This window comes from Rhinoderma darwinii, chromosome 12 (assembly GCF_050947455.1).
Source record: "Rhinoderma darwinii isolate aRhiDar2 chromosome 12, aRhiDar2.hap1, whole genome shotgun sequence".
Lineage (NCBI taxonomy): Eukaryota > Metazoa > Chordata > Amphibia > Anura > Rhinodermatidae > Rhinoderma > Rhinoderma darwinii.
In genome coordinates this window covers 73781709-73805544 of record NC_134698.1, presented here as the reverse complement: position 1 = coordinate 73805544, position 23836 = coordinate 73781709, and the positions used below count along the sequence as shown (strand labels likewise).

Genomic DNA, 23836 nt, shown 5'->3' with positions numbered 1-23836 from the left:
GGGGATGCATGTAATTTGTAGGAACAACCCCTTCAGTGGCGTCGCGCTGTAGCAGCCATAGCGGATGCTAGTGGAGCCTCCAGCCATGGGGGGGCCGTGCCGGCGGGTGGCACGGGCCCCCTCATGCTGCAGGCCCCGTAGCAGCCGCTACGGCTGCTATAGCGGTAGTTACGCCACTGCCCATGACCTGTTATATCCGCAGGGTTAAAAGTCCCATTAGGACAGTAAGTGACAGTGCGACACAATTATGACCAATATGTACCGTGGCAGGAGAAGTTTAGATTATTGCCAATATTAGTAGGTTTAGCAGTAATGAATTCTCATAATATAGAGAAATTGGGAAATAAAGTCCGTAAGGGGGATAAGCCCACTTTTAAGTACCTAGCTTGGGTACAAAATGTCCTCAAATAAACAAAAGGTGGGAAAAGTGAAAGTGATTAAAATAATGTTTAAATTAATTCATTTTGTGCAGCAGACATCTTGTCTGGTGATCCCATCTTGTTCTTATGTAGAGAATAAGAAAGACATTGTTCCTTTAAGACAAGTATATTAATGCTGATTTTGTATGTTATTAAAGTTAGTTATCTTTGACCTTGTTTCTCATGCGAAACTCAAAAGGAAGAAATATTGCTTAGTGATTATTGATGCATTTACGAAATGGGTAGACCATTTGTAATACCACAGTTATATCCATTCTCTTGGATGGATGAAGAGTTTGATTTTACGCTTGCTGAATATATGGCAAAAATGCTAACCAACAAGGAAGTTTCTATCTCTAATTGTATTCCAGGTGAGCCTGTACCTGAACCTGTGAAGCCGGGAAATTGGATATTATTTTAGTTGAGAAAGACCATATCAGGTTCTGCTTACCACAGCTATGGCCGTAAACATAGCCGAACGTACTGTAGCTCTTGGATACACTTAGGGAATTGCCACTATCCTCCTAGGCTACAAAAGACTGATTACAAAGGGTGGTCATTTGTTAGAAGTGACTGGTCTCAAACTTGAAAAATGAAATTAGTTATTCTAGGTATCCTATGGGGGTCCAAGGTGTGTCAACCTAAGGTATGGGATCCCTGGGAAACAGGGTCGGAGTATGATTCCCTAAAGACTTAGTTTGGAGAGTTAAATATTTTAATTTCACTGAAGGTGAGACTGCAACATAGGAAATAGATTTCTGCGCTGTGGTTAGAGATCAATGCAAGGATAGAAACATAGCTTATAAATTAGTATATTTGTACTATCTATGTAAATACCCTAATAAAAAGGATAAGGGACTATATGCTATAGGAACTGATGTTTCAGGTACTGACCCTAAAGGGCATTTCTTTATTGAAGTTAAGAAAAAGGATGCAACTGAAAGTTCTTTAGCCCCGAAGATAGACCTACCCTCTATAGTCTATCTGGCCAACTTCACTTATGAAGATAAAATGACATTAGAAACAGGTTACAGTGATAAAAATGAATGGTTCGCCTGCATGAGATGCACTGCAATCCAAAATAATAGAACTAACTGTATCGCTTGTGCAAAAACTAGGCCACATCTGGCTATTATACCGTTCAGTATATCAGATAAGGAGAACCCACAAGGTCTGCAATGTGTGTTCTCTTTATATAATGCATCATATAATTCAGGTGATAAATTATATAAGACATTCTCTTTATTGTACCCACCTGTGGGGAGAGATGAAATCCCTCCCTTAGTAGTTGCTTACCCAGGCAGCTACACCTGCTTTCTGAGGAATGGGCAAGGTAAGAAAGTAGGGAACCTCACTGAAGAGTTTTGTGACCGATAATGGTAATTACTACTCTAATTGGTTTACCAACCAGACAAGGGCAAGGACTGATCTCTGATGGCTATGTGGAGACAGGAAGGCCAAGTGGCAGGGAAGCTGTACTCTGGTTCAGCTTCTGATACCATTCCACTTGTTTTCATTCCTGAGTTTCAGAGAATGAGAACAAGCCCTGGAGATTAGCTGAATTGCTATAAGCGGTCTATCCCTGGAGGTTCCTTTGACCATAGAAAACAGGAGTATCCTGAGGGGTGCCAAATGAGTTTAAGGCCCAAAATCAGATTAAACAGGCTGGTGGTCTACGATAAATAAGAATGTCGACTGGATTAATTATATTTATCACAATCAACAGAGAATTGTTAATTATACCAGAAATGCAATAAAGGGCATTGCAGATCAGTTGGGACCTATATCTTTAATAACTGTAATGACGGGGGGTAGGGAAACGGACAAGTGAGCCCTAGTTTACCCGCCACTCTGTCCCTGCCTACTTGCAACAACCCGCCCTAGGCGACGGGGTACAACTGGGCGGCGGTCCCTGCGCTCAGTAAGTGCACGACAAACACGACAAACATACAAGGGAATACAAGCAAGGGAAAGGGGCAGTTGCCCACGGCAACACCGTGAGCAACCAGAGAGGTGAACGAGCCGAGTCAAGCCAGGAGTGTGCGAGGTACCAAACGAAGAGCAGAAGAGTAGTCAGTAAGCCAGGGTCTGTATGGAGCAGGATCAAAATAGAAGGAGCTGTAGCTGGGCCAGGAAACCACACAAAAAGAATCACAAGCACCGAGGGACAGGAAGGGCAGGCTTAAATAGACCGAGGGCGGGAGCTAGCTGAGTCTGGCCTGGTTGCGATAGGCTCTCCCACTCCTAAGCCTGCCAGCCTGAGTGGTGGAAGCTGGAAGCTGGAGATATGTTACTAGCAGAAAAAGGGGGTTCTGCAAAATGTTTGGTATCTTCTGTTGTACCTTTATTCCCTATAATACAGCTCCTGATGGTAGTATTACCAAGGCATTGGAGGACTCAAATCCCTGTCCAAAGAGCTTGCGGAAAACGCCAGAATAAATGACATCTTCACCTCATGGATTGAGGGGTACTTTGGAAACTGGACTGGCCTGGTAACCTCTGTACTCATGACCATTGCCGTTGTTGCCAGTGTATTTACTGTTAGTGGATGTTGTGTGATACCCTGCATAAGAGGATTGATCCAAAGGTTCATTGAGACCTCAGTGACAAAGACTATATATCAAGAGATTCCAAGTAAGGACGTATACGATGATTTAGAAACACCCCATGACGACTACCAAGATTCTGAAGTATGAAAGGGCTGGTGAAAACTTAAGAGAACTTTTTCTGGATGTCTCACAGAACATTTCTTGATAAATTTACAACAGGGGGGAATGTTAGGAAAGTTTTATTCTAAATTTATTTTTACTTCATATAATAGATATTAAAATATGCATTAAGCTATGCAAGCTTCTCAGAAAATGCTTTAGTCAGACAAAGTGTTAAATATGCTTTACTTTTTAACTTACCAAGTGTGTGAGACGGTTGAACTTCTGAATAAAGATTGCAATCTCCAGAGGAAGTCCAACTGTGGCCTAATCTCATTCTGAGGTGTAAAACATTTCATATGACAGGAAAGCCACAAACTGCAATACGCCTTGATATGTGTATATAAACCTGTGCTTATGTAATGAAGGCCAGACAACTGCTGATCTGCCACTTGTGTCCTTGCCGCAAGAATAAAAGAAGCGCCTTCTCAACTTATTCAGATGAATCCTTGAATGATTATTGATAAGAATAACAAGATTCCCCTAACACTCATATACCCTAAAATTATACCAGTATAAACTAGAGCTCGCCCCGCTAAATAAGAAGCCCTCATACCGCTAAATCGACGGAAAAATAAAAAAGAATATGGCGACAAAACTAAAATGTCATTTTTAACTATCAGTTTTTTCCTTGTAAAAGTAGTTAAACATAAAAAAACTATATAAATTTGGTATCGCTGTAATGATTTTGACCCGCAGAATAAAGTTAAGATGTCGTTTTTACCACATGGTGAACGCAGTAAAAATAAAACCACCCAAAAGATTAAGGAATTGCTGTTTTTTTCCTATTCCACCCCACAAATATTTTTTCCCAGTTTCCCACTATATTATATGGTACAATAAATGATGCTGTGAAAATCTACAACTCGTCCCGTAAAAAACAAGCCCTCATACAGCAATATTGATGGAAAAATAAAAAGTTATGGCTTTTGGAAGGTGGGGAGCAAAAAACTAAAGTGAAATTCTGAAAAATGGCTGCAGCGAGAGGGTGTTCAGACACCTGAGAAAATTGCTCAATCTTTGTTATATAAGAGCTGATGTATTTGGTGCAGGTGGGTGTATTATGAGGGTATGTTCACACGCAGTGTTTTCAGACGTAATTCGGGCATTTTACGCCTCAAATTACGCCTGAAAAAACACCCCTAATACGCCTACAAACATCTGCCCATTGCTTTCAATGGGTTTTACGGTGTTCTGTTCCCACGAGCCTTAATTTTAGACGTTGCTGTCAAAATACGGCGTGTAAAATGACGGCTCGTGAAAAGAAGTGCAGGACACTTCTTGGGACGTTTTTGGAGGTGTTTTTCATTGACTCCATTGAAAAACAGCTCCAAAAACGTCCGTAAAATACGCAGCGAAAAACGCGAGTTGATAAAAAAACGTCTTAAAATCAGGAGCTGTTTTCGCCTGAAAACAGCTCCGTATTTTCAGACATTTTTAGTCACTGCGTCTGAACATAACCTTAGCATTGTGTAGAACTACTGGCTAATATAAATAGTTATCATTCATAGTTACCTTGGCAATGACGTCCAGTGTGACTCTACTCAGCACCTCGTGCATTCCAACCTGACATTTTCCATCGGCCTTATCTGCCAGCAGGTCCACCAGGTCTTCTGCTTTTTCATTGAAAGTACCCATTAATCCTATCAGGTAGCTGGAAAAGAAGGTAACAACAGTGATGTAATGGAAACTTCAAATACCCTGTTGAGTTCTTAGAATGGGATGTCGGGTTTAGTGAAATATTAGCCAGAGTGGAGAATGATACAAAGCGTGTCTCTAAGGGTATGTTCACACACTTAACCAAAAACGTCTGAAAATACGGAGCTGTTTTCAATGGAGAACAGCTCCTGATTTTCAGCCGGTTTTTTAGCAACTCACATTTTTGGCGGCGTGTTTGGAGCTGTTTTTCTAGTCAATGAAAAATGGCTCCAAAAACGGCCCAAGAAGTGACATGCACTTCTTTTTCGCGATCGTCTTTTTACGTGCCGTTATTGGAAAACGAGATGTAAAAACACACCCTGTCTGAACAGAACGCCATATTTCCAATTGAAATCAATGGGCAGATGTTTGTAGGCATTCTGCTTCCGATTTTTCAGCCATTTTTCGGGACGTTTACAGCCCGAAAAACTACTGAAAACACTACGTGTGCACATACCCTAACTCTGGAGGACACCAGCACATCCATGAATTACACGGACAGCCAATTGATTTTAAAAAGGCTCTGTCACCACATTATAAGTGCCCTATCTTCTACATAATGTGATCGGCGCTGTAATGTAGATTACAGCAGTGTTTTTTATTTAGTTAAAAAAGTTATGACCTATTTTAGATTTATGCTAATTACTTTCTTAATAGACAACTGGGCGTATTTTTACTTTTTGACCAAGTGGGCGTTGTGGAGAGAAGTGTATGACGCTGACCAATCAGCGTCATACACTTCTCTCCATTCATTTACTCTGCACATAGTGATCTTGCTAGATCATGATGTGCAGTCACATACTCACACATTAACGTTACTGTAGTGTCTTGACAGTAAATAGACATCGCTTCCAGCCAGGACGTGATGTCTATTCACAATCCTGACACTTCGGTAACGTTTGTGTCGGACTTACAGCACAGCTCGCGAGATCACACTGTAAATGACAGCTTACAGCGAGATCACACTTGCTGTGCTGTAAGTCCCACACAAACGTTACCGAAGTGTCGGAATTGTGAATAGACATCGCGTCCTGGCTGGAAGTGATGTCTATTTACTGTCAAGACACTTCAGTAACGTTAATGTGTGAGTAAGTGACAGCACATCGTGATCTAGCAAGATCACTATGTGCAGAGTAAATGAATGGAGAGAAGTGTATGATGCTGATTGGTCAGCGCCATACACTTCTCTCCACAATGCCCACTTGGTCAAAAAGTAAAAACACGCCCAGTTGGGCATTAAGAAAGTAATTAGTATAAATCTAAAATAGGTCATAAAAGGTTTTTAATACCCCTTTGGATGTATTCGCAATAGTAGAAGAAATAAATAAGGGTAATCTCAGTGTAACCACCAGGGTGGCCCCAAGATAGACTGCTACAAATAAAAAAAACTTTCTCTAGTACTTGATATGTCTCCATTAAATGCAAAAATGTGCGAAGTTGTGACCCTGACAAGAGATCAGACAAATGATGTAGACCTCCTGGGACCCAGTCTTGTATACCTAACTTGGGAATCATTAGATCCAGAACCTCAAGGAATAGTTGCTTTGATGGTAGGGATTTTTGGGAGAGGTAAGCTTGGATCATGCGCACACGCCAAGATTAGACTACGAAGGGACACCCCTCCATTTAATTGTGTTTCAATGGACGTCCAACTTGTACCACCGGAAGGGGACCACCAGGAACGTATCTGGTTTGCTAAAGTCGCTTTATGATTGGGGTGACTTTTTTAAAGGGTGTGGCGAAACAACAGTGTTGGTATTGATATTGATAGCGTTAAACAAAGGTTCTTACGTTCTGCTGAATGCTGGATCCATAATCCTTCTCTGTTTGTGCCAGTGGTCATAATCTCGATCTGTCACTAAACCCTTCCCCATGAATCTATAAAGGGGAAAAATGATAAAAAAGTGTAAAACACTGCACTAGATGACAATTTAAAAATAAATACTAAGGTCAATGTACAAGTTTTGATTCAAGGGTTATAGAAGCAAAGGAAAGCCACCGGAAAATGATATACTGTATATATACATTACATACTATATAGACATTGGCCCACATTTACAAAGCAAATTTTTTTTCATAAACTCCCCACAAAAAAATTGCAAACAATGACGTACGACAAATTTGCTGTAAAATATGCAACGTTTCCATTCACTTGCCAAATTTTGAACGCAATGTGAAAAGTGGATGAAGTCCTCAAGGAGAGATAGTTTGGGCCGCATGTTTTAATGTAAAACTAAGTGAAAATGCCAAAAATTTTGGCCTCGTAGCAGGCGTAGATATCATTTTCTGCTTGTTTAAAAGGTGCTTTTTCATAAATATGGTGCCAATCACGCCAACTATCAACTTTTCTAAAACCGCCAGTCTTTGTAAATCTGGGCCATTATATACCGGATCCCCATGGACTGGACACTAAGCCAGTACTAACACCAATGACTGTACACTTGCCCACTGAGTCTCCCTGGACTGAACAGCATTCCACTGACACACCAGGAACTAGACCAGATGCCGCTAAGGCTTCGTTCACATATCCGTCAGGGCTCTATTCTGGCGTTCCGTCCGAGCTTTCCGTCAGAATGGAGCACTGACTGAAACAAACGGAAACCATATTGTGAATTATAAGTGGGTTCATGATTTGCCAGGTTTGCCTTTGGTGTCAAAATAGCCTGGCCGGTCAATTCTGCTAGTCGAATGTGGACTGGAAACTGGAAACAATGTTTTTTTAATGTTCCGATGCATCTCAAATAAAAAATTAAGCAGCTGTTCAAATAGTCTTGCATTTAAATATCCTACCATTTTATATCTACAGCTTTTGTTCAGACCTATACATCACTGTGGTTACAGACTACAAATAAATCCTGTGTAGTCTGATCTTGCAGTCATACTTCCTTCTATCTGTTCCCTACTTCATGCTAACCTACCGAATGCATGTTGGCAAGAAGTAAGGAACAGAAGAAAACGAGTATAAATGCAGGATCAGACTACACAGGGTTTGTTTGCAGTCTGTAACCATGGAGACACATAGGTCTTCATGTCTGCCTAGGAGCTGTATACACAAATGGCAGGATATTTTCAATGGAAACTATTTGCAAAGTTGATAAAAAAAAATATGTACATAAAGTTAAAAAAATCATTGGCTGGAAAGGTGAACATACGCTTTAAGACAATTTTACCTTGCTCCAAACATAGTTTCAATACGTTTATAAAATTCATCTTTGGTGTATTTAGGTGACATCAAGAATTCCTGTGAAACAAAACAAAACTGTAATACAAGATAGGATAAAAAAAAAGGTATTGATCAGACATTTACACTGCTGGTTATAAAGGGAAAATTAACAGAAATGTATTATCAAAATATATCCGGTTCTAGCAGCGGAGATACATAGGTGCACAAAGTACCATTTGTGTATGTATGCCAAGATAAGGTGTGAGGTTACAAATATACACGGTCATATTGGGGTAGATGTGTGTTTAGAGATAGGAAAATACAGGATATGAACTAATGAGGGGCAGAATGCACTGATTTGAGTCTGCCCATTAGTTGTTTTCACAGTCCCAGGAAAGCAATGAATTTCTCATATGCAGAATTCACATAGATCAAGAGAATACAGAAATAGAGGGAAATGGACTATATAGACATGTGTGGTTACTTGCCTTAACTCCTTCTGGGCTAGCAACAAGGACGAATGTACTGTGCAATCCATTAATACGAATCACTGGACCGTACTTCTCAACCCTAGGAAAAAAACACTATTAGGGTATGTGCACACGACAACGCCAAATAAGTCTGAAATTACGGAGCTGTTTTCAGGAGAAAACAGCTCCTGAATTTCAGACGTTTTTACAAGTGCACGCGTTTTTCGCGGCGTCTTTTACGGACGTAATTGGAGCTGGTTTTCATTGGAGTCAATGAAAAACGGCTCCACTTACGTCCCAAGAAGTGTCCTGCACTTCTTTGCCGCGGGTCGTAATTTTACGCGCCGTCTTTTGACAGCGACGCGTAAAATGACAGCTCGTCTGCACAGAACATCGTAAGACCCATTGCAAGCAATGGGCAGATGTTTGCCGACGTATTGGAGCCGTCTTTGCAGGCGTAATTCGAGGCGTAAAACGCCTCCATTACGGCTGAAAAGAGGTCGTGTGAACATACCCTTAGGGTATATTCAGACGGTGCGGCCAAGTGCCGTTTTATTCCTGTTTTTGCTGTAATTTTGAAAAAACTTTGCCATTTTGCTGTGATTTAGTGTGGCAGTCGTAGTAAAAAAACTGTGACATGATCGCACCGTCTGAATATACTCTAATGGCATTGAAACCTGAATAGATACATGTGAATGGCCGAAGACTAATAACAAACTGTAGATTTCCTCATCTAAAAAACACTTTTATAATGGTCCATAAATCAGCTGATTGCTACAGTTCCGGCTGTTGAAACCCTGGCAATGAGCTGGTTACAGATTTCCACTGCGGTATTTGAATGAATTGCTGACCATGTACTAGGTGGACGGGCTGAGTCCTACAGGGTTATAAACGCAAGCGAAAGCCATCGGAAAATGATATACTGTGTAAAGTTTACACCAGTTTACACCATTTACACAATTTTTTACTTAGTCTGCGGCCCAAAAAAGTTGCAAAAAATTATGTGCGACAAATTTGATGCTAGTCGCTCTCCATTTTGGTTAATAGAGGGTGAAGCGCTAATAGGCCCTATTGACACAGAATTTTTGGGCACTGATTTTGATGTGGAAACCGCGTCGGAATCAGCACCAAAATTTGTTAGAAAATTATTTCAATGGGATGTAGAGGCGTTTGTTTCCCAGGCGACTTGTGGCCGCTCGTGGGGAAAAAAAGCAGCAGGTCATTTCTTCTGGCGTTTTTTTGCTTGCGGTCCTTGCATTAGCTTCAATGCTGCGGGCGAAAAACGCAGGGGAAAAAAGCGCAGGCAATTCAAAATCTGCCTCAAAATTCCTGAAAACTGTGTGAACAGGGCCATAGGGTATATGAAAAGGTGTTTTTTTTTTTAAATTGATATAATTCTTGTATAGAACGACAAACGTTCTCCATCCGAACCTGAACATTTCTGTCTGAATTTTTGCAGGACAATACAAACTGGTGATGTAATTTTTAGGGTATGTGCACACGAGAACTGGCTTTTACGTCTGAAAAGACAGACTGTTTTCAGGAGAAAACAGCTGCGTCGTTTCAGACGTAAAAGCTCCTCCTCGCATTATGCGAGGCGTCTTTGACGGCCGAACATTTGAGCTGTTCTTCATTGAATTCAATGAAAAACGGCTCAAATTACGTTTTAAAGAAGTGTCCTGCATATAATGTATATAAGTGTCCTGCATATAATGTATATAAGTGCCCTGCATATAATGTATATAAGTGCCCTGCATATAATGTATATAAGTGTCCTGCATATAATGTATATAAGTGTCCTGCATATAATGTATATAAGTGTCCCGCATATAATGTATATAAGTGTCCTGCATATAATGTATATAAGTGTCCTGCATATAATGTATATAAGTGTCCTGCATATAATGTATATAAGTGTCCTGCATATAATGTATATAAGTGTCCTGCATATAATGTATATAAGTGTCCTGCATGTAATGTATATAAGTGTCCCGCATATAATGTATATAAGTGTCCTGCATATAATGTATATAAGTGTCCTGCATATAATGTATATAAGTGTCCCGCATATAATGTATATAAGTGTCCTGCATATAATGTATATAAGTGTCCCGCATATAATGTATATAAGTGTCCTGCATATAATGTATATAAGTGTCCAGCATATAATGTATATAAGTGTCCTGCATATAATGTATATAAGTGTCCTGCATATAATGTATATAAGTGTCCGGCATATAATGTATATAAGTGTCCTGCATATAATGTATAGAAGTGTCCCGCACATAATGTATATAAGTGTCCTGCATATAATGTATATAAGTGTCCTGCATATAATGTATATAAGTGTCCTGCATATAATGTATATAAGTGTCCTGCATATAATGTATATAAGTGTCCTGCATATAATATATATAAGTGTCCTGCATATAATGTATATAAGTGTCCTGCATATAATGTATATAAGTGTCCTGCATATATTGTATATAAGTGTCCCGCATATAATGTATATAAGTGTCCCGCATATAATGTATATAAGTGTCCCGCATATAATGTATATAAGTGTCCTGCATATAATGTATATAAGTGTCCTGCATATAATGTATATAAGTGTCCCGCATATAATGTATATAAGTGCCCCGCATATAATGTATATAAGTGCCCCGCATATAATGTATATAAGTGCCCCGCATATAATGTATATAAGTGTCCTGCATATAATGTATATAAGTGTCCTGCATATAATGTATATAAGTGTCCCGCATATAATGTATATAAGTGTCCTGCATATAATGTATATAAGTGTCCCGCATATAATGTATATAAGTGTCCTGCATATAATGTATATAAGTGTCCAGCATATAATGTATATAAGTGTCCTGCATATAATGTATATAAGTGTCCTGCATATAATGTATATAAGTGTCCGGCATATAATGTATATAAGTGTCCTGCATATAATGTATAGAAGTGTCCCGCACATAATGTATATAAGTGTCCTGCATATAATGTATATAAGTGTCCTGCATATAATGTATATAAGTGTCCTGCATATAATGTATATAAGTGTCCTGCATATAATGTATATAAGTGTCCTGCATATAATATATATAAGTGTCCTGCATATAATGTATATAAGTGTCCTGCATATAATGTATATAAGTGTCCTGCATATATTGTATATAAGTGTCCCGCATATAATGTATATAAGTGTCCCGCATATAATGTATATAAGTGTCCCGCATATAATGTATATAAGTGTCCTGCATATAATGTATATAAGTGTCCTGCATATAATGTATATAAGTGTCCCGCATATAATGTATATAAGTGTCCCGCATATAATGTATATAAGTGCCCCGCATATAATGTATATAAGTGCCCCGCATATAATGTATATAAGTGCCCTGCATATAATGTATATAAGTGTCCCGCATATAATGTATATAAGTGTCCCGCATATAATGTATAGAAGTGTCCCGCATATAATGTATATAAGTGTCCTGCATATAATGTATAGAAGTGTCCCGCATATAATGTATATAAGTGTCCCGCATATAATGTATAGAAGTGTCCCGCATATAATGTATATAAGTGTCCCGCATATAATGTATAGAAGTGTCCCGCATATAATGTATATAAGTGTCCCGCATATAATGTATATAAGTGTCCCGCATATAATGTATATAAGTGCCCCGCATATAATGTATAGAAGTGTCCCGCATATAATGTATATAAGTGTCCTGCATATAATGTATAGAAGTGTCCCGCATATAATGTATATAAGTGTCCCGCATATAATGTATAGAAGTGTCCTGCATATAATGTATATAAGTGTCCTGCATATAATGTATATAAGTGTCCCGCATATAATGTATATAAGTGTCCTGCATATAATGTATATAAGTGTCCGGCATATAATGTATATAAGTGTCCCGCATATAATGTATATAAGTGTCCTGCATATAATGTATATAAGTGTCCGGCATATAATGTACATAAGTGTCCTGCACTTCTTTGACGAGGCAGTCATTTTACGCGTCGTCGTTTGACAGCTGTCAAACGACGACGTGTAAATGACAGGTCGTCGGCGCAGTACGTTGGCAAACCCATTCAAATGAATGGGCAGATGTTTGCCGACGTATTGTAGACGTGTTTTCAGGCGTAAATCGAGGCATAATACGCCTCATTTACGTCTGAAAATAGGTCGTGTGAACCCAGCCTAAAAGTGGCATTCCCATCTTATAATGCATGCATTGCTCACTAGTATATGTCATACCATTATGATCAGTGGGGATTCATCCACTGGGACCCCCCCTGATCATGGGAAAAAAGGGACCTCGGTCCCTTTGTCTCATTCCTCCACAGCTATGAACCCAACCACTTGACGTGCAGAGAACTGTGAAAACCCTTAGGGTATGTGCACACGATAACGGCAAATACGTCTGAAATTACGGAGCTATTTTCAGGAGAAAACAGCTCCTGAATTTCAGACGTAATTGCTTGTACACGCGTTTTTCGCGGCGTCCATTACGGACGTAATTGGAGCCGTTTTTCAAGAGTCTTTTGACAGCGACGCGTAAAATGACAGCTTGTCGGCACAGTACATCGTAAAACCCATTGATAGTAATGGGCAGATGTTTGTCGCCGTACTGGAGCCGTTTTTTCAGACGTAATTCGGGGTGTAATTACGTCTGAAACTTGGTCGTGTGAACCCAGCCGTAGGCCTGATTTACAAGGGCGTGTGCGTTTTGCACACGCAAAAAACGCTGCATTTTGCGTGCGCAAAAGGCACTTAACAGCTGCGTGTGTCATCAGTGTATGATGCGCGGCTGCGTGATTTTCGCGCAGCCACCATCATTATGACACTCCGTTTGGATGTTTGTAAACAGAAAAGCACGTGGTGCTTTTCTGTTTACATTCAGAGTTTGACAGCTGTTGCGCGAATCACGCAGTTCGCACGGAAGTGCTTCCGTGCGGCAGGCGTGGTTTTCACGCACCCATTGACTTCAATGGGTGCGTGATGCACGAAAAGCGGCGAAATATAAAACATGTCGTGAGTTTTACGCAGCGGACTCACGCTGCGCAAAACTCACGGACTGTCTGCACTGGCCCATAGACTTGTATAGGTCCGTGCGACCCGCGTGAAAAGCACGCGCGTCGCACGGACGTATATCAGGGTCGTGTAAATGATGCCTTAGGGAGGCTGTGTTGCCGTTCCCTGCACAGAGGGTGAACGGGAGCGTCAGGTATATACTATGTAGGTGTATACTGGTTCTGAAGATACTGGAGGTTATGGCAGTCTGCGCCCATAGATCAAAAGTGATGGCATAGCCTAGGGATATGCCATTACTTAGGTGGATTTTTGCAAAACTGCAACACAATGTAGCATAGACTGCAATGTGAGATCACACCTTTCTTATCATGTAACTACCCCTTTAATTAAAAAAAAGCTTTCACTTAGGCTGGGTTCACACGACCACATTAACGTCCGTAATGGACGGATGTATTTCGGCCGGAAGTCGCGGACCGAACACAGTGCAGGGAGCCGGGCTCCTAGCATCATACTTATGTACGATGCTAGGAGTCCCTGCCTCTCCGTGGAACTACTGTCCCGTACTGAAAACATGATTACAGTACGGGACAGTTGTCCTGCAGAGAGGCAGGGACTCCTAGAATCGTACATAACTATGATGCTTGGAGCCCGGCTCCCTGCAATGAGTTCGGTCCCGGACTTCCGGCCGAAATACTCCCGTCCATTACGGACGTTAATATGGTCGTGTGAACCCAGCCTTTACCCATACATGTGCACCTGAGTGCAGCATGTAATGGGCAGGGCTGCACAAACCCTGGGGCACTTTACATTTTTTTCCTACCCTCCTCAAATATAACGGCACCGATATCTAAATAACAGAGGAAGGTAGGAAAAAAATGTAAAGTGCCCTAGGCTATTATCTGTCAGACTGCTCAGTCATTTTCTGCTAGAAACTGCAGAACTTCCCTTATCCTGAGATAAGAAATGTAGTCGATTAGATAAGCCCCCACTGACCAGACTCCTGTTCTAATAGCATTCTCCATAGAAGACGTAAAAAAAAACGCCTAAAGCCCCTCATAATAATAAATCAAATCATATAGCAGCCAACGTACATGTCTGGTGATAACTTACCATTCCAAAAAGGTGTCATATATGACCATATTATTCTTCATCAGCTTAATTATTGTGGGTGAGTGACCAAAGAGAAAACTGAAAAAAACAACAACAACCTACATTATATATAATGTAATTATTTCTTTCATTGATGCTGCAACTTAAAGGATATGTAAACCTTTGAACACTTTTTTTTTTTTTTTTTATGTATTATGGAGTTTTAAGCAACTTTTTAATTGTTTTTTATTTAAAAAAATATGTACTTTTCAGATACACATTCTATATTTCCTGGACACAAAGACGCTGTATCTTGCACTCAGAGCCGAATCCGTGAGGTCAGCGGGACTGACGGCTTCGATGACAGCAGGTCCTGTGTTTCTCTGACACGCAGGATCCACCTCTTATCGATCACATCTCAGTTAGATGTGATCGATAACAGGTCGATCCACCTGTTGTCACCAAAGCTGTCAGTCCCGCTGACCTGACGAATTCGAGCGCAAGAAACAGCTTTTATGTATCCAGGATACATAGAAATTCTATATATAACGGCTGAAATTTCAGGAGAAAACATCCCCGTAATGTCAGCCGTAACGGCATGTGCAGGCGCTTGAACGCCGCGTCCATTACGGACGTAATTGGCGCTGCTTTTCATTGGGGTCAATGAATAACGGCTCCAATTACGCCCCAAGAAGTGACAGGTCACTTCTTCTACGCGGGCGTCTATTTACGCGCCGTCATTTGACAGCGGCGCGTAAATATACGCCTCGTGGGAACAGACAAATGTCAGCCCATTGCTTTCAATGGGCAGATGTTTGTCAACGCTTTCAAGCCGTAATTTCGGACGTAATTCGGGGGTTAATACGCCCGATTTACGTCCGTAATTAGTGTGTGTGAACATACCCTGACAAGCACTTTAAAAAATGCCATGAAACCTGCACTGGTTAGAAAATATACCCTAAACCCGATATATTATAATGTATGAAACAGCTCAAGGACATTGTGTTACACCTTTTCTTTCTACCAGTAGCTGGTTAGAGCTGCTAGAACCAGGACGACTAGTTTTATTGTTTAGAGGAAACATTTATTTTATTTTTTTAAATGTCTTGAAAAAAACTCAGTTGACCTTTCACACACCAATGTACATATAATGACTGATTGGGAGCCGGTCTGCTATTACAGTGAATAGAGAGAAGGCGGAGCACTATTATCACGGGATAATGACACTGAGCAATCTGTGATACTCATATTCTTAAATACCACTCTGTTGAAAGTTACTTCTTAATATACATAAAACTGCTAGGGGCTGAGTTTCCATTGCTTAAAACTTAAAGGGGATACCCAACTTCTGAAAAAAAATGTTAACGGCAGCGAATGTTATAAAATACCAAATAAAAACCAATACTCACCTCTATAACCGCCACGCAGCGCAGAAGCGGTAGTGCCCCCCACTCTTTGTTTACAAGCAGCCAGCATGTGACCGCTGCAGCCAATCAGTAGCTTTAGCTGTCACTTGCCGTACTGCTTGCATAATAACTCCCATCGATAAGCGGTAATGCCGGGCTTGTAAACTATAACCCGGGAGACCGCTGAAGCGTCCCAGCTGGATCGGCTGGGGATTGGAGAAGTTTTTTTTGTTGTTATATAACATTTCTTGCTGTTAATATTTGATTTCAGAAGTTTGATTGTACAATGAACAGTTATGCCACTTTCAAGAATACTTTTGTGTATCAATACTCCACAAAGATCTCTGCATGCTGTCAGTGAATAAGAAAATTCTTCTTTACATTCAGAAGCGAAAAACCCATACAAGCCTAATACTTTTCGCAGTTGAGTTTTGCTACTGCTACTTTGTACTTGAGATAAGCAGAGGTGTCACTTGAAGCTCCTGGGTCCCAATGCAAAGGCTATAACTGGGATCATCCACTTACAGAGCTCTTATGTGGCAAAGAAGCTTGTGTTTCCCCCAGATACAGGGGCCCAGTTTGATTGTAAGCTCTGCTGCTACACTATTGGAGACGGAGATGTGACAGCTGCACCCATGAAAACTAAAACAATAGCATATTGCAGAATTGCAAGTTATTGATGCGGCCAATGCAATACTGTTCCTCTGTACACCACCTCCGAACTCCTTACCTGTCTCTGGGGGGACCAGGGATGTGGTCATACTTCATGTGGGTGTAGTGGATGTATCCACAGTAAAGAAGGAAACAAATGACAACCAGAATCAAGAGCAGAATAAAAGCTTCAGTGATGAAATTCCACACCCCCATTTCTTCTTCTTCTACCGAGCTGAGTATCGAAACAGGACAGAGGCTGTTTGAGATATTACTAGAATCCAAGCTGGGAACTGCAGGCTGCACAATAAGTCATAGCGCCCCACCCCCAGAAGAACAGGGAAGTGTTTTTCACATTCTTGGGCTGAGGCCCGACACATAAAGAAACTCAGTGTATCTAATGTATGAATTTTTCCTAGACAGAATGAGGCATGTATTGCAACAATTTTGAAATTCTGGTTGTCTTTATTGCTACACTGTTTTCTCATTGTAATGTAGCATTACAAACACAGATGTAAAGAAGAAAATAATTTCCAAGGCACCGGATATGGATAAAGACTTAAAGGGGTTGTCCGGACATTTTTTTTATTGAGGATAGGGCATCAATATCAGATCGGTGGTGGTAGATCGGTGGTGGTCCGACTCCCGGCACCCCCGCCGATCAGCTGACTGAAGAGGCTGTGGTGTTGATCATTCATCGTTTACCAGGAACAGCGCTGTACACACGGGTAGTGGCTGTGCCTGGGATTGCAGCTCAGTCCCATCCACTTGAATGGGACCAGAACTGCAATCTCAAGCACAGCCGCTCCCACACCTCCCAACTTTCTAGTATCACAAAGAGGGACAACAGATGCGGCACACGTGCAGCGCGTCACGCCAATTTTGTACAATTTTAAGCCATGCCTCTAATCCCACCAAGAAATTCAGTACCTATTGCTCTGGAAGCCCACGATGTAAAAAGCAATATTTAGGGTACAGCCCACAGAAATCCACAGAGACACTCAGGATCTGCTGTCACTGAAGCCATCAGTCCCACTGACCTGACAGATTCAGGTTTCAGCGCACGATACAGCTTCTATGTATCCAGGATACATAGAAGCTGTATCTGAAAAAGTAAAAATCATTTTTAATAAACATAATTTACAAAGTTGCACAAAATACTAAAATACATAGTTTTAGTAAAAAAACAAACAAAAAAAACCAGGTTTACATAGCCTTTAAATGAACGTCAAACCTTATCGTAAGGTTCAAAGAATAAACATCCCTGTATTCCCTGGATGTGAAACAAAATTAATCTAAACATACAAATAAATAATCCAAATTTATACAAAATGAGATAAATAACGTAAAAAATAAAAGGGAAACATATTTAAAAAGAATTAGGCACAAAAATCAGAGAGGCTTGTTTATAAGGGGTAACATACAAATTTGCTATAGAGGTTTTCCTTTATGAGCTCAAGACCTTATGATGTCACTATCTGATTTACATGATATAATTTGCATATGTAAAGGCGCTGAATAATGCCAGCCACACACGCTGCAATAATGACCCCATTCATATAGAACGTATCCAGTTTCAGATATTCAAATGCAAATGCACTGGACAATATTCAGGGTGTAGGCAAGGAAATCTACTGAAGGATGCTTTGCTTTCTGCTGTATTACAATGGTTTAAATATCTAAATATGTACACCTGTAGGTATCTATAGGTATAGACTAGGTATCTATATTATTTCTAGGTATGCATTAAATATAGGCTATTCACCAATAGACCTTGTTCACACAGTGCAGATTTGCCGCAGATTTTGCATGCATTTTTTGGACCAAAACCAGAAGTGGATCCAGAACAGCAGATCTATAAGGTCAATGTTTATAATATTCTTCTGTTTAGGTTTCATTCCTGGTTTAGACTTAAAAAATACATACAGAATCTGCAGCCAATCTGCACTGTGTGAACAAGGCCTTAGGCCTCAAGCACACATCCATTGCCAAATATACGGAAGTGAATCACAGATCCATGAAACACGGACCGCACACGGATGGCTTCCGTGTGCAGTCCGTTGTTTTAACGGACCAAATGAATAGAATGCCGGAGACTGATCCGCAAAGAAAACGGACAGGACCTGTTCTAATTTTGGAGGAACGGCCACATGGTTCAGTTAAAAAAAATGGAAGTGTGCATGGCCCCATAGGAATGAAAAAACGGATAGCACATTCGAGCATTTCACTGAAGTGTGCTTGAGGCCTTAGGGCGCAGTCACACGCGGCAGATATTGTTGCAGAAATTTATGCGGCTGAAAATCAGTTCTATTCATCTGAATGTGGTTGTTTTTTTCTGCAGCAGGTATATGGATTTTTTCAAGTATCACTTAGATGAATGGAACTGATTTCCAGTCGCAGAAATTTTCTGCAACATGATTTGCCGCGTGTGACTGCACCCAAATACCCAAATAATACAGTCTGTTTTATTAAATTTGTCTGAGATTATTAAAAAGGGTCGGCTGTATTTTCGGAAACAGTGCCACTTTTGTTCATGGGCTGTGTATGGTATTGCAGGTCAGCCCTATTTAAACAAGAACGAAAAAAGAAGAGGAGGAAATTTGAATCTGCAATGTAAAATATAAAAGAACATATAGGGATTTAATGAATTCAGGAAAATAAAAAAAATCTTAAAGGGAATGTGTTGTCAGAAATTATTTTGGGGTGTTACTTTTATCTATGAGATTTTTCTACTTATTGACAGTAAAGCTCATACATCCTGCTGGACTTCCTACACAGGAAGTACAGGAAGGAAGTGTGTGTCTCCAATATGGCCGCCCCAGTGAAGGTTTTAAAAATAGAAAATATATAGTTGAAACCATTTTTATAAAAGACCAAATATTTTATTTATGGTCTATATATTTAAATTGAATTAATAAAACGAAAATGAAATATATGACACATTCCTTAAAAAAAACAGTACCCTAATTCCTAGAATGGGGGGCAGTTTCAATGGCACACAATTCACCCCTGCCTGCCTCCTGTTATAGGAAATTGGACCCTCTGATTTTCGTGATTTATTTTTTTTTAAACTCGTGTTATTGAAAGTTAACAAGTCCATACACAGATGTCATGTACATACATAATTGCACAAATAAAAATGTTGTTATTTTGCTAGTATTACATCAGTTTAGCATACAAATCTCTAGGAATATACAAGAGCAGACATACATATCACAGAGTCAAGCATCCGGAAAAAGAAAACGACATAAAATTTTTTAATGGTGGTACATACAGTACAAACAATATGTGGCATACGTGTGAACACTATAACATGATCAGACAATGTCCTGCACAAATAGCGCATCCCTAAGACCTATATACCTAAGTGCAGTGAATAGCGTAACCGGTGAGTCACACCAGGAACCCCCATACCTATGAAAACTTTCCCTCACATCCTCTATTTTTATATACTATCTTGACATATGGCAAAGTAGAGTTTACCAGCGATCTCCATTGTGGGATCGTGGGAGGTTGTAGGCCCATCCACCTAATCGCAATGGCCTTACGAGCCAGGAACAGCACCTCCCTTAAGAATATCCTAGTATGAATCGACCACAAGTCATCTGTGACAATACCAAAGAGACAAAGTAGAGGTGAAATAGGTACTGGGAGGTGTAGTACTGTAGAAACTAGTGCAATTACTTCTTCCCAAAATGAGTAAAATAACGGACATAACCAAATCATATGCCAGAAATCTGACCTATGGGTTCTACATCTATGGCACCCTGTGGTTGGGCGTCTATCCATTTTATGAAGTTTAACCGGAGTCAGATAGCTTTGGTGGATTATAAAGAGTTGAGTCATTCTATTATTAGCAGAAGGGGACACTAATGTATGAGACTTTAGCATATCACTCCAGACTTCAGGTTCAATGCTTAGGTATCAGCTCCAATCATCTCGCCTCTAAAATCAGAGGCGCTGCTTCCAGTTTGGCCTGAACAAGAAATTAGTATATAGCCGATAAACAAACCTCTAGGACCTAAAAATCAGAAATAAGGGGAGAATTAGATATGGATTGTCCCGATGACGGGTACTGAGTATGTAGCGTATGCCTAATTTGTAGTAGCTTAAAAAGGGATTCCCTGGGAACGCCGAAATGCGTTTGTATTTGCGTGAAAAATTTTATATTACCATCTATGTACATGTCTCCGACACATTTTACCCCATGTAATTCCCAGAATTGTGGATATAGAGCGGTCGTTATGTGGGGTGGGGAGGAATTGTGGCATAAAGGTGTCTCGACCATTACGTCAGTAAAAGAAAGTCGTTTATTTGGCGCTAGCCATACCTGTGCTGCTATCCTGTGTATTGGGAGTAATTTTCGAGGTGTCAAGGTCGTGCCCTCTAGAATCGGCCACAGGTGAGGCATGTCTAGATAAAAAGCGAGATGATGCTCTCTATTAGGAAGAACTTCCAGGCTAGTCCAAGAGGTCAGGTAGCGCAATTGTCCAGATAGGTAATACAGATAGATGTCTGGAAGAGGGGCCCCTCCGGAATACTTGGGTCTTTGCAATGTGGTTCATTTAAGCTTCGATCTATTCGTCCCCCGTATAAAAGAAGGAAATACAGCATGAACAGTTTTAAAGAAAGACATGGGTATTGGGACCGCTGCACGTTCCAGTATATATAGGCATTTTGGGAGTATAATCATTTTTATGAGATTAATGCGGCCAGAAACAGCTAAAGGTAGTGAACTCCAGATTTTAAACTGATTTTCGTGATTTTTAATTGCTGTTTATTAATGTATGTCCAAGACTTCGCTCAACATAAAGAGAATGTGTGATGTATTTAATTTTAGTTTCATTGATACGATTTGAGTATAATAAAACAATAATAATAAGGACTTCCGGGAGGTGGCGCTCTGAGCTGGCCGCATTTTAAGTGAGCTCCCACAGCGGCTGCTGAGTTTGCTGATATAAGTTGGTACACCAGATGTTTGACTTTGTGGCAGGCGGGATATGGGGTGCATAAGAGCCCAGATACGCCCAGACCGGCTCTCCACTTTCCCCAGAGGCGCATACCCAATTCAGTAGAGGACGGGGAACGAGCGGCCCGGCAGCAATTTTGCCTTCTCATTCTCCTGTGGCCGGCACACGACAAGGGAACAGAGGAAGCCTCAGGAGAGGTCGGTAATCTAGAGGACTTAAACCCGACCCTAGGAGCTGGTAACCTGCTTTTGCAACCACAGGTACCCTCTACAAGTGAAAGGAGAAGGGAAGGATTTCTCCCGCCATCACACGGGCGGCTATTTTATTTTACAGACATCTCCCTGCTAAGAGAAAAAGCACAGTGGGCTGTATATCTTATAACATCACTTGAGTGAATTCTACGAAGCACAGGCACTCATTGCTGCCATCATTTAATTATTGCTTCTTTGTGACTCACTGAACAGTTTACTGAGATCTGCATACAATCTGCAACTGTTACACAGGGATCTCTCTGGTGTACTTCTAAGAAGCTGAATAGCCAGTAGCGTGATACATATCCCACACTCCGGATTCTTTCATTAGCAGGCGCTTTTACTTCAATAACGGACAGTTTCATCTGTACGGATACCTGCAGACATCATTTTTTCTACACAAGAATTGCACTTGGTTTAACAATTTTCATCTTTATGATATAACTGTACTATCTCTGTGATACCGTCCGCATTTTCTAAAGGGTTAACTCATCATATAACAAGCCATGCCTTCTTACACAATTAATAAATTCATGGGCAATAGCAGCCACACAGCTACCAGTAAGCCTGGTAGGCCACCAACCCGCAATGCCAGTGTGGAATCTCCCCCTAAGGACGGTGCGGAGGGGTCTTCTTCACAGTTGCACTCGACTGCAGAAGCGCTATCAGCAATACTCATGCCAGCCATCGACAACCGTCTTGTCATGTTCCAATCATCCTTGGATCAGATTGTCTGGCAAGTCACAGCGCATGGCGCTAGACTCACTGGAGTAGAACAGGGGGTGTCTGACTTGGAGGAATCTGTGCATACGCTCACTGATCAACTAGAGGAAAAGGGACAATTAGTACCATCTCTTCAAGACAAATTGGACGACTCGGAGAACAGAAGTCGATGCAATAATCTACGACTTATTCGAGTTCCTGAGTCTGTACGACCCCAAGACTTGATGAAAACCACTCCTGAATGGCTCCCTCAGACTCTTTATGCCGTGCACCCTACAGAGTCAATACAGGTGGAACCGGCTCACAGGATTGGCCCAGAGAGGCTATGTCAGCCAGGCCTCGTTCGGTTATATTTAAAGTTCTCAACTACCAGGACAAGATAAAGATCATGGAAGCATACTTGTCTTATGAAAACCAACATTTGTTGCTGTTCCAGGACTTTTCAGCTTCTGTGGCGGCCCAGCGTAAAGCCCTTAATCCTGTGTGAAAAGTCCTGGTAGAGAAAGGTATCAGATTCAATCTGCAATACCCAACGAAGCTTCGATTCACTTACAAAGGCAGAGCCTGGATGTTTGAGGATCTGCAACGGCATTGGACCTTCTACATTCCTCTACATCAGCCTCACAACCTGCTTCTCCTTCTTAATATGGATGGTATCACTGTTTATTCTTGATTGACTACTGATGGTCCTCAGGTCGCTTCCAGTTGATTGCCAAAATAAATATTCTTATGTATTGACGACTCATGTTTTGCTAATATGGTTTGGATTATTAGCTAGTTGGGGGGGATTAGAATTTCCATGTGCATCTTTTATAGGGGTACAATTTAGTAATTGAAGGGACGAACCTGCTCGCTGGGAAGGGTTTTTGTCTCTTGTTCATACACTTCTATCTAGTTCTGGGTTCCCTCTTATAGGGATAGGTTAATGAGTATCAACACAGATTTATCATCCTCAATACTGAGAACCCTAAAATGGTGTTCGTGAAATGTCGATGGCCTAAATTTGCCAGTTAAACTAAAAAAGATCCTCAATCACATATATAGATTAAAACACTGGCTAAATCCTACGTTGCCACATTTATCTTTGGTTCAGGCTAAAATTCAATTCTTGTTTAAAATGGATTGGTTGAATGCTCTCACAGACAGGGAAAATCTTGCCCAAAGGTTCATTGGGGATTAGTCGCCATTTATTACCACCCTTTCACTTGATACAAGACAAAGACTTTGAACAC

General features: G+C 40.7%; 1 protein-coding gene across 2 annotated transcripts in view; it reads right to left on the bottom strand.

Annotated features, from left to right (window-relative positions):
- CYP46A1 (cytochrome P450 family 46 subfamily A member 1) overlaps positions 1-16978 on the bottom strand; it is a 28563-nt gene extending 11585 nt beyond the window's left edge. For both annotated transcript variants that reach the window (XM_075844046.1, XM_075844047.1), the window contains exons 1-6: positions 16740-16978; positions 14625-14702; positions 8477-8558; positions 7996-8066; positions 6617-6703; positions 4643-4781 (exon numbers count right to left, since the gene is read on the bottom strand). In XM_075844046.1, coding sequence (XP_075700161.1) covers positions 4643-4781; positions 6617-6703; positions 7996-8066; positions 8477-8558; positions 14625-14702; positions 16740-16876 — 594 coding nt within the window. In that variant the 5' untranslated portion in view covers positions 16877-16978. The remainder of the gene's footprint in view (positions 1-4642; positions 4782-6616; positions 6704-7995; positions 8067-8476; positions 8559-14624; positions 14703-16739) is intronic.
- Positions 16979-23836: the final 6858 nt, after the last annotated feature.